The sequence below is a fragment of the Coptis chinensis genome, chromosome 3 (assembly GCF_015680905.1).
Source record: "Coptis chinensis isolate HL-2020 chromosome 3, ASM1568090v1, whole genome shotgun sequence".
Classification (NCBI taxonomy): Eukaryota; Viridiplantae; Streptophyta; class Magnoliopsida; order Ranunculales; family Ranunculaceae; genus Coptis; species Coptis chinensis.
In genome coordinates, this window is record NC_141458.1 from 24,759,101 (window position 1) to 24,770,281 (window position 11,181).

The 11,181-nt window shown below is 37.3% G+C and overlaps 2 protein-coding genes and 1 long non-coding RNA gene across 3 annotated transcripts; 1 reads left to right on the forward strand and 2 right to left on the reverse strand.

Moving 5' to 3' along the window:
* Window positions 1-924: 924 nt before the first annotated feature.
* LOC147508788 (3-phosphoshikimate 1-carboxyvinyltransferase, chloroplastic-like) lies at window positions 925-2,889 on the reverse strand. The gene is made up of 4 exons (XM_086597633.1): window positions 2,885-2,889; window positions 2,404-2,557; window positions 1,369-1,583; window positions 925-1,283 (listed from the first exon to the last, which is right to left on the reverse strand). The coding sequence occupies exons 1-4, from the start codon at window positions 2,887-2,889 to the stop codon at window positions 1,220-1,222; spliced, it is 438 nt and encodes a 145-aa protein (XP_086453759.1). The 3' UTR covers window positions 925-1,219.
* A 146-nt stretch (window positions 2,890-3,035) lies between these two features.
* On the reverse strand, window positions 3,036-3,490 carry LOC147508789 (uncharacterized). The gene is made up of 3 exons (XR_015216442.1): window positions 3,364-3,490; window positions 3,207-3,268; window positions 3,036-3,128 (listed from the first exon to the last, which is right to left on the reverse strand). It is a non-coding gene; the product is annotated as an uncharacterized LOC147508789 (long non-coding RNA).
* A 1,020-nt stretch (window positions 3,491-4,510) lies between these two features.
* LOC147508790 (long chain base biosynthesis protein 2d-like) lies at window positions 4,511-8,368 on the forward strand. Its single transcript, XM_086597634.1, has 8 exons — window positions 4,511-4,534; window positions 4,955-5,184; window positions 5,549-5,600; window positions 6,020-6,112; window positions 6,156-6,176; window positions 6,943-7,069; window positions 7,212-7,378; window positions 8,067-8,368. Exons 1-8 carry the CDS (start codon window positions 4,511-4,513, stop codon window positions 8,181-8,183), a joined length of 831 nt encoding a protein of 276 aa, XP_086453760.1. The 3' UTR covers window positions 8,184-8,368.
* Window positions 8,369-11,181: the final 2,813 nt, after the last annotated feature.

The following is an 11,181-nucleotide window of genomic DNA, read 5'->3' on the forward strand; positions in this document are numbered from 1 at the left end:
CTCCACATGTCATCAATAGGTCCTATACAATAACCCTAAATATTGAACTTGGCTGTAATGAGCGGCTCATATGGTTAATCTTCCTTCACACAATTGAGCTAATTTCTATAGATGGACCAAAATTTTTATCATATTAATTAGTTATCTAAAGTTGCAAATTGAATGTGAATTAGGAAATTTGTGTTTTTTTCATAGTTCTTGATGAACTGGATTTTATCTTGTTGAGTTGATAAATTGTTGATTGCATTATCAATTGCCATCAGTCATTAATTGTCATTTGGTTTACTTTGACTAGCAAAATGCACGTGCTATGCACGCGATGTTAAACAAAATTTGCCGAAAAGTGTAAACATAATTTGGGTGAGCACACTTACAATTGACATTATGTCTGAGCAGACCCACTGGTAGCCGTTTAAATTTTGAATTGAATATAATTCTATTCCTATTTGATTTCCATACAAACCTAAACAATAAATTTTTAAGTATAGCTCCAAATAACATGTATTTTGAGCCTCTCATCATAGCAAGTGCATGTTGCAAATGACAAAGATAAAAGGTTAGTGCATCAAAAAAATCTATGTAACGTTATTCACTGAAATCAGTATCCAACCATTAGATAAATAGGTAATATGCAACCGTAGGTATTGAATTGGAAGAATGGGACATACCCTCCTAAAGCTAAGTCATTTGGTTTGTTAATCAATCATCCAAAATAGAGTTACAATGACATATGCGGCACAACGGCATACTCAGTCTACATAGGATATTACATCAATATAAGAATTAAAGTACACCAATAACAATAAGAAGTAGGTCGCTCTAATTTGTCCCTTCAGACTCTCTCTCTTGTCTTTTCATTTTTCTAAACCATCAAATTAAATTGGTAATTAAATTCCTAATTAAATGTCATTTATGGTGGCGTACAATTAAAATTGATGCGTAGGTTTAGTATTTTAATTCACTAATACATGAAAGGACCAGTTACTTCTATTTAAAGTGTTAGTCAATACTTCAATTTAAGGGCAATATGGGAACCGAGAATTTACAAAAGATTAAAAAGACAAAGTAGTGCTTCTAAATAGTTTATGGGTGTTTTACACTAACCAATTTGGGGTCAAATTAGGTGTTTGGGGGAAACATGCATGCATAAGAAACTCAAAGTAGTCACCATCCTTTGATCGATCGCATGCACCCCAAATCAACAATTTAAAAAAAAATTCTAATGACTATGGAATTCAGATGCACCATTTGCGTCACCCTCGACAAAAGCATTTCCAGGAGACCTGACGAGTTACAATTTATTCAATCAAATCAATTGTAAATAAGCTTGAATAAAATGCTACCACATCACAAATCTGAGAGACTTACTTGTACTTTTGACCACCTCGAACCAAGAAATGATCCCAACTATCGCTATGCTCAAAACTGACCTCAAACCTTTCCATCAATTTGAAAGTCATATCAACATATGGAATTGAGATAAGTTTATCAATAATCTCAATATCCACGTCTCCAAGAGCCAAAGGAGCTGTCATGAGCAACGAAGTTAAGTACTGACCACTGATTGTCCCCGAGAGTTTCACCTGAAAAGCACATGTGTATTGAGTAACTTGAAAACGGGTATATCAACAACAACAACAATAACAAAAAGGGAAGAAGGAGACATTATTAGAGGTACAATTGCCAACTCTCTTCCTAAAGAATCAACAAAAATGAACCCATACGAAAATCAGAAAGATAGTAAAATGCATGAAGAAGAGAACAACTTATCGTTATGCAGTTTATCTTTATGAAAAACAAATGAGACTTTATACACAGGTTGTAACTTGTAAAGGGGTTCTTGAGCATGAACAAAGATACTTGGCGAAATATAAGATTCTTTCTCATAAAAACCCTTTGAACATATATGGGTTTATCGGAGGACCAACATAGAGGTACCCCACATATGAAGGTAATAATTACTGAGTGCTACCAAACAAAACAGGTACTCTTTTGACCCAATAAAGAGAAGTGGTTACTGAACAGAAGGCAGTGACTATTTAGTAAATTTTATCAATGGGCAATTTTCATGCCTGACAAGCATTTTGACCAGGACGGATGAGCAGTTTATGGATCAAGATAGTGAATCTAAGAGTATTGACAAATACCTAAATAAACTAAAGGAACAATCCAGTTGAAAAAATAGGGCCATTAAATTAGGTTCATGTGTTTCACCTAATCATAATGAAACCTAAGAAATAGTTTTATTTTTTCATTTATTTTTCTTTTCATTCTTTTGACAGACACAAAATAATTACATACACTAAAGAAGATAACTACAAATCGACAGCCCACTATGTTCTAAGAGATGATAAATCTTGCGGTTGATTTCCAAACAAACCAAATTAATTAGGAAAAGTTCACCTTTCCCCTAGGAAGGTCTCCATTTCCATTTACACGAACAGGAGGACAATCAGTGCCCAGAAAACAATCAACATATGCACCAAGCTGCTTCAAACCCACAACCAAGTCGCCAATTGGTCTCTCTCTCATCCTTGGGACTCCATCCAGGACATATCTGAATGCAGTCACATAAAAAGAGGTGTCAGCTAAAAGAATGCCTGCAGAAGACACATAAGTGAACTTAAGAAGCCCAAAGCCGGTAAATTTATGGATCTCCTTTGTCAAGAAGCAACTACTTTCAATATATTACAAGCAAAAATGTCTCCATACGTTAGATTACAAAACCAACAGTGTTTCAAAAATAAGTTTACAAAGTGAGAATTCTTTATCACAGTTCATAAAACACCAGTACCCTGGGACTGGGAGTCCCAAGCATGAGGCTGAGGGACTTTGTAAAAAAATATTATTTCATGTATTGAGTTTAGATATATAGACATAGTACGGCATTTCCACCAAAGAAGAATAACTGCAGCAGATCAATGGACGATTGCCCCTCCTGCGTTCTCTAGAAAAAGTTGAACTTCCTCTGTCGATTCTTTCCCAACAGAAACCGTCCACCACATCCTTCAACAACAATCACATTACTAGCACTCGTCTACTTCCAGGTGTAGCCCAAGAGTCTTCAAAGCACCAAGCATATAATGAATATCCTCACTGTTTAACAAATTGTCCAACACCGTGGTTCCCTGAGGGAAAAAGTAAATCAAGTCACCTCTCATCCAATTCTATCACAAGTATGCTACCCGAACTAATAAAATGATTACCTCAGAGAGAGCAGCGAGAAGAAGAATGCGATTGGACAAAGACTTAGAACCGGGTAACTTCACTAATGATAGACATGATATACGTTGGATAATCATAATAGCGCGAAGATAGAGGTTAATGAAGTATAAAAAAATAAAATCAGAAAGAAAGTCACACCTGCCATTGACTTCATGACTGAGGTAGATTTTCCCATAGAATAATGCTTGCATTGAAAAAATATATATATAAAAAATAATTAGACCGTCCAAAACCATCATTAACCTTATTAAGTGCAACATATATGCATGTTACATTGTTTATATATACAAGTAACTTTTAAAAAAATCAACTAACAAAAGCTCAAAAAACATGGACAAATATTTCAACATTAATTTCCGTATCTTTGCATTCCTCACTCATCAAAAGGATAAATTATATCATCACGCTCAAATTTTCAATTGTTGCGAATTTCTATCGACATTGCAAAAGCAATTTTTAAGAATAACTATGTGATTCAATATAAGAAAAGCTCAAGCAGATTTGTTAAAGGCACATATAGAAGCTGATCAGAACCTACAAGATGAAGACTTTAGTCCTAATTTTGTTTGTTGACTGTTAGTCAACGTGGTCAATCTGCTTACATACGAATAAGGGATTTGGAGTAAAATTGCAATTAGATATATGAAATATGCTGAAATTCGAAAAGATCAAATGTTTAAATGATGATGACAGAAATATTAAGACTTACAGATGAGTTTCGATGCCCTCGATCACTTCTTTCTTCTGGACCAAACCGTAGAGATTGTTTTAGGGATAGACCTGAAAATTTTCAATCCAACAATTATCTTATTTAGTTAGTCTGTGCAGAACGAAGAAAGATGAAAGACAGATTAAGGGAGAAAACAAATCTTACCTCCACATTTGCCATGGATAACTTGTCAAGGTCGTTAAAGGCCCCTTTGGTGATTGTTTGAGCAATTTTAGTCCCAAATTTTATCGATTCTTTAGAGAGATCGAGGCGTAAGAACCGGAATGAGAACCGCACCGATAAAGTCAATATTGCTAGAACTGAAATGTAAAGTTGTGAGAATCAGAAAAAGATATGCATTTCATATCACAAAGATCAAATTGAACGGGTACTTGACCCCTTTGTGCAGCCAAACGAACTAAATGTTGTCTCTTCACAGAAAATATGGGTGGTATTGATATTAGAACAAAGTGAATTGGCTATATCAATTGGGAGAGATAGATGTAGAAGAAGTGGGGTTTTGCTGAAAATGCAGACCGAATTTTGTTGGTAAAAAAATGATGAGAAACAGTAGAGATGGGAGAGAAGGGAGAAGAGACGGTTCGTATTAGCTGATTAAATAAAACTCTTATTAAATAACCCAATTATTACTAATAATTAGTAAATGACATTTATAGTAATGCGTACAATTGAGCATTGCGTGGATTTGGTTTTAGAATATATTCCCATATGAAAAGACTAATTGGCCCTATTTAAAGGTGTTAAGCAATTATTTTATTTAAGGACAATATTGGTACTGAAAATTTATAAACACATCAAAAGACAAAATAGTCCTCATTAATAAATAGATAGGCATATGATTTTATTATTCATCAAGGGTATTATGCATTAGAAAAAGTCCCGGATGAATTTAAGAGGCCACGATCATTATAGGCTATACTAGTAGTAGAGATAAGAGAGATGTGGGCATGTCCAAGTTGATTTCTAGTTTGTTGAACCTGCTTGTACATGCACATGCAGGTCAAGGATGCATTGGTGAATATGGATTTTAGCATCAAGGAAGCTGCATATCACGCTTGGCTTGGATACTACAATTCAATTAAGGAGATAGGACGTGAAAAAACTACACTAGTAGAACTGGCGAGTCGTAACTGTGACTCAATTGGCTTGCATATGCCTCCTGCACTTTTCAGGAAAACGGCAGTCAAGATGGGTTTGAGAGACATCCCTGGCATCCAAATAAGAAAAATGTGAAATATGAAATATGTTGTAGAGAAATGTGAAATATGTTGTAATTTAGTTGCTTTTGGAGCTTAAAGTACATTTCTCATGTCAGTTCACTCCTGTACCTACACATTACATTATATATTAGAAAGTTATACCAGTTTATTTTCTGTTCTTCATTAATAGTAATCTTCCTTTTGTTCTCTGTGCAACTTGCTTTGTTGAATGTGGATCGAGGATGCCCATACCCGCATCTGGAATCTGCCAAGATCCTTTCATAACATAGACTTGAAGCAGCACATTGTAAATCTCTTTACGTTCTACAAAAGTACAAAAGCACATACCCCACTTAGTAGATTGTAGACTTTATAAGTTATTATGTTTTTGCAGGTCCAATGCTTACTCTGTCTGCTTAGAAACAAGGACTAAACTATCGATATCGGTAAATATATCGGTGTACCCAAAAATAATATATATCAAATATATCTATTTTTTGTGTGACCAGTCTAAACTATTTAAAATATCAGATATACAGGAAATATAATATCAAAAATATATTAGAAATATCAGATTTATATTAAAAAATGTCAAAAAGTCAAACGATATATATTGTAAATATCATATATATCGATTATATCAGTGATATAATGTTTTATATCGAAAATTCTAATATATATCAAAAAAAAAGTTCAATATTCCGTGGATATATATCGAAAATATCGATACCAGTGTACCAAAAAAAGATATATATTATATATATCGGCGATATTTTGGTCCTTGCTTAGAACTCTCACAATAGATTTGACTGACTCAATGCCTTTCTCATTGCGTGTTTTTTAAAATCATATTTCCTTGAAACAGGCATATACATATTTGGATGAAGCACACAGTATTGGAGCAGTTGGTAAAACAGGAAGGGGTGCTTGTGAGCTCCTAGGTGTCGATACTGCTGATGTGGATGTCATGATGGGAACTTTCACGAAATCGTTTGGTTCATGTGGTGGCTATATTGCGGAAGGTTTATTGATCTTCTTGCTCATCTTTATTGGAGATATAGGATATATATACTTACAGGACCCCATAATTGACAGGGTTTTGGTGTTTTGAATGCTTAAATTATATGGTGGATCATGCATCTTCTGTTAACCTGTTTTCTTAACTGAGCGAGGTTTTAGTTTTATGAGTCTGCTTAGCAAACTTCAATTCATATAATGGGTGACAATGGATTTAGTTTTGATTGCGAAATGAATTCCTTTTTTTGGCAACAAACTTAGCAACATCATGAGTTGACCCTCTAACTAAATATCAGACCAATAATGGGTGGGCCATCTGTATGCCATAGCAGTGAGGTTGAACGATGATGTGTCCGCAAGTCACTATTCCAATCCTTTTTTTTCTGGTTAGATTAAGTGTCTAAAGGAAAGTGGACCTAGTGCTTTGTTAACTGGTTGCAAAGAAATTGTTGAGTGTCCCACCATTGGCGTTCCCTGATGCTAGTTCATAATTTTATTTACATGCCCATTCCTCCAGGTCACCGTCTTCCATCTGAAACACTGGCTCTGCTCAATATTTATTTTTTTATTTTTCTCTTTTTCCTTGAGCCTATTTACTTCCACATTGGTAATGAATAACGATAAACCAATAAAAAGTGGTTGGTAGTTGGCTGAGGTAATTTATTTAAGAGCAACAGGAAACACTTTTGGATTGGCTTTGATGTTAGTATGCAACTATGAACTTGTGGTGTTCAAATTTGTGACTACTTGTACTTTTTATTTTGATTTTAGGAGCTTATTGAATACCTGAAGTACACTTGCCCTGCTCATCTTTATGGCACGACAATTTCACCTCCTGCTGCACAACAAATTTTATCAGCCATTAAAGTTATTCTAGGAGAAGATGGTTCTCGTAGAGGTATGTAATGACACTCCTCTCTAAAAACTTTATACTGTATCTGTGTTTATAGCTTCTGTGGTGTGAAAGTGAGCGTTCCGCAGTTCTGCCTTCTTGTTTTGGCAAATGTTTTATAGGTTGAACAAATTTTGGTTGTGTATAGGAGCTCAGAAGCTTACACGAATTCGTGAGAACAGCAACTTTTTTAGGTCTAAAGTACAGAAGATAGGATTCAAGGTTCTTGGAGATAATGACTCGCCAGTAATTCCGATAATGATTTATAATCCGGGGAAAATTCCTGCATTTTCTCGAGAGTGTCTCAGACAGAATGTAAGTACAATTTATTTTTATGCTGTTTAAGTAGCATTTCATTTTACTCTTTAGATGTTGCTTTATGGTAGTGAACCCCTGCGCACGATCAAGAAGACCATGTAATCAGCACTCCCGCATTATTGTCGTAGAGATTCACTGTACTGCGTGGTACTTATTTAATAAAATTGTTAGTCCTAGTCTCCCAGATCGACTCGTAGTAATTATGCAGCTAGGAACTTCAGAACTCTATATGAGATGCTGAGAATTTTCTTAAGAATGGAATCATCATTTATAAATTATGGAGAAAAGTGTTGAACCCTTTTAGATAAGTTGAGCCCAAACTGATGTTGTGATGCATTAGTGAACTATAGGTATAATGCTTTACGGAGTCCTTCAAATAAGGTTTAAATATCTAGTAGGAGGATATTAGGTTATTAACTACAATTGGCCGGTTTCAACGTTTTTTTACTTAAACTATTACTTGAAGCCATCAGATATTCTTTGCATTTTTAAGATTGTTTCTAATCATTCTTGCAAAGGCATCTTTGCATTTTTAAGATTGTTTCTAATCATTCCTGCAAAGGGCTATTTACATTTCGAATTGGGATGAATTTTGACTTGAGAAACTCTAGAATGATTTCAATTTGCACATTTTGTTAATGGAACATAAAGTGGTTCCATGTTCACATTAGTTGGTTTTTTGTAGGTTGCTGTTGTGATAGTTGGCTTTCCTGCAACTGTTTTACCGCTAGCCAGGGCACGTATCTGTATATCTGCTTTTCATACCAGGGAAGACCTGATGAAAGGCTTGGAGTATTTCTAATGCATGGAAATATAATTTTCCTTTCTCATCAATATTATTTCTGTTCTTATTTATTTTTTTTACTTTTATTTTATCTTTTTTATTTTTTTTACTTACTTTCAAAACGCATGACTTCCAATGATGTAAGGTTCCAATGTTCCATAGTCTTTGTGCATTAGTGCATGCGTCTGAATTTGTTACCTGCCAGTTGCCGTAATTCTTAGATGTTGGAAATAAGACCGGGTCAGACCTGATATGGATAAGCGCCCACCAAGATAAAGATAAACCACCGGAATAAAGATAACCACCAGGTATTGGGATGAGTATAGAACTCTATCCTTAGCCGATTTTGGATAAGTATGAGACTCTATCTTAGCCTAATTTGAGGAGGTGGGAGAGCTCTATAAATACCACCCCACATATTGATCATCCCAAAAACGAGCAAATCTCTCTCTCCCTTTAATGGTGGCCTCCAATGTTTTCTAAAGAAGAATCTAGTTTTTCGTGGAGATTCCATAAGTGGTAACCTCTATTGCTAGCCATTGTCAGTTCTTGGTTCTTGGTTCGTGAACAAAGGTTGCTTTCCGTTCGTAGTTGGAACATTTTTCTCTGGGTATAAACAATGATTGTTAAGATTCCAATAGTGTTCTCACTGATCATTCCTCATGTTGTTGAGGTATGAACAATTATTGTTCATAGTCCAATATGGGTGTTTCAGCAAGATTTGCCAAAACACACCAGTTGAGGGTTGTGAGTAATGTTTTTTGGAGATGGTGAAGGAGATGGTGATTGGGAAAAGATGAGACTGGACTTCGGTTTTGAAGTTGCCTACGTACCCAAAGATATTGCTTGGGATCAAGTCTCGATTGCGTAGTTCTGGAAAATGACGAATGTTGGATTTTATAGGTAGCATTGCTGATAGTTACTTCCTCGTTCTCCAATATTCCAATCGTGGGTTGAAGTTGGAGAAATGGCGGGAGAACTGTCCAATCATGGGATGAAGTTGGAGAGAGGCGGGAGAATCTGTCGGCTCGTGGGATGAAGTCGAGAATCGGGCGGGAGAACTGTCGATTCGTGGATTTGAGAACCGGGCGGGACATCCGCATTTCGTTGAATGAAGTTGAGAACCGGGACATCTGTCGGCTTCGTGGAATGAAGTTGGTTTCACCGGGGGAGAACCGCTCCGTGGATTGAAGTTGAAAATCGCGGAGAACTGTCGGTTCGTGGATTGAAGTTGAGAATCGGGCGAGAACCGCTCGTGGGATGGAGTTGAGAATCGCTGGCGAGAACCGTCGGTTCGTGGATTGAAGTTGAGAACCGGCGGGATCCGCCGTCGGCTCGTGGAATGAAGTTGGTTTCACCGGGCGGGAAACTGTCGGCTTCGTGGGATGAAGTTGGAGAGTCGGGACATTTGTCGGCTCGTGGGATGAAGTTGAGAACTGGCGGGACATCTGTCACCGTAGGATGAAGTTGAGAACTGGCGGGGAGAATCGGCTACTCGTGGGATGAAGTTGAGAATCGGGAGAACTGTCGGTTAATGGATTGAAGTTAGAACCGGGGAGAACGGCTCGTGGAATGTAGGCTTTCAAAGATGGGCTTTTTTCATAGATAAGCTCGAGCATGGGCTCTGGCGTGGGCTTGTTTATAGTTGGAGCTCTGGCGTGGGCTTGTTTATAGTTAAGCTCGAGCATGGGCTCGGCGTGGGCTTGTTTATAGTTGGAGCTCGGCGTGGGCTTGTTTATAGTTGGGCCTCGTGGCGCGGGCTTGTTTATAGTTGGACTCGAGCATGGGCTCTGGCGTGGGCTTTGTTTATAGTTGGGCTCGAAAGCGTGGGCTTTGTATTGAATTTGGCTTATATTGGGCCACATTTGTGGGGGCCTAACATCGCCTCTCTTTGTTACATGGGCAAAGCCCGTGGTGGCAAAGATTTTTTTTTTTTTTGTAAATTGTTATATTGATTGGTAAAATAGTAAATGGATAGTGGAAATTGAGGTGGACGAGTCTAATTGATCACATTGTACTTGTAGTCCTATACAAAAAATAATTTGAAATTGAAGAAGGAAAACCGGACGCCGAGTCCGTGTTCGCTAATCCACAATAAGTTGGTTCTGCGAAAGATCGGATCCTAAACAACTAACTTCAAAGATTCTCCATTTATTCCTCCCTTTACAAATGTAAGCTTGTCATCGTAGTGATAGAACAAAGACCGCTTGGATTTAAGGCAAAAATCTTCTAAACTGTTACAAAGCATGGAAGCAATCCAACGATTGTTGCACCAAATGGGGTCGGTGTCCAAAGTGACTCCACCGGGCCGGGTTGTCAATGTATCTCGTCCTAGGCTTTCTTCCAGCGATGATTTCATAACTCGATACATCAATGAACGATACACTATACTATCGGATCGAGGGAAGATTCACTGCATAGACATCACTCTTTGCGAAGTTTGCATGCGGACCAACCAACACAACCTCAAACCATATGAAGACCGACTTCAAATTCCACTTTTTCTCCACATGCTCTTCATCCTTGATCACCAATTTAATAAGCCCTCCACCACAATGATAAATAGCATAGGAGAGGGCGGCATTTATGCACACTAGAATGGATGCTATTCCATCACTCCTCCTGTTCGAGGGTGGTGAAAAAGGGCCAATACACCATAGCGAGATCAGATCGGGCCCGCTTTTTCAAACCACGATGATTCAAACTTAAAATGTTTTGGACCTCCAACAGTTACAACGCTTTTGTGGTTGGGCTCGGCAATGCAACAATGCGGCGGCATTGGGATCGGCAAATGCAAGCGGCAAAATGAAAAGATAAAATTGTAAGAGTCATAGTAGCGGTGAATATATACACATCCAAAGGCAAAAAAAAGTAAAGCGCATTCAAATGGCAACATCATTCGATTCAGCGGCAACACACATTCTCTCGGCATTTTAATTCGAATGGGTCGGGCCAATAACTGTGAAATTCAATCTATGGGATCGGCAAAGAAAGAACCAAAATCAATCTCGAACAC

Excerpts from the sequence above, each read along its gene's own strand:
- LOC147508788 (XM_086597633.1), bottom strand. Across the intron at positions 1,584-2,403 it reads GAGACCTTCCTAGGGGAAAG|GTGAAACTCTCGGGGACAAT; the intron begins GTGAACTTTTCC and ends TGTGCTTTTCAG. Across the intron at positions 1,284-1,368 it reads CGAGGTGGTCAAAAGTACAA|GTCTCCTGGAAATGCTTTTG; the intron begins GTAAGTCTCTCA and ends GTAACTCGTCAG.
- LOC147508790 (XM_086597634.1), top strand. The coding sequence starts at position 4,511 with ATGGGAGAGAAGGGAGAAGAGACG. Across the intron at positions 5,601-6,019 it reads GGACTAAACTATCGATATCG|GCATATACATATTTGGATGA; the intron begins GTAAATATATCG and ends TCCTTGAAACAG. Across the intron at positions 6,177-6,942 it reads TGGTGGCTATATTGCGGAAG|GAGCTTATTGAATACCTGAA; the intron begins GTTTATTGATCT and ends TTTTGATTTTAG.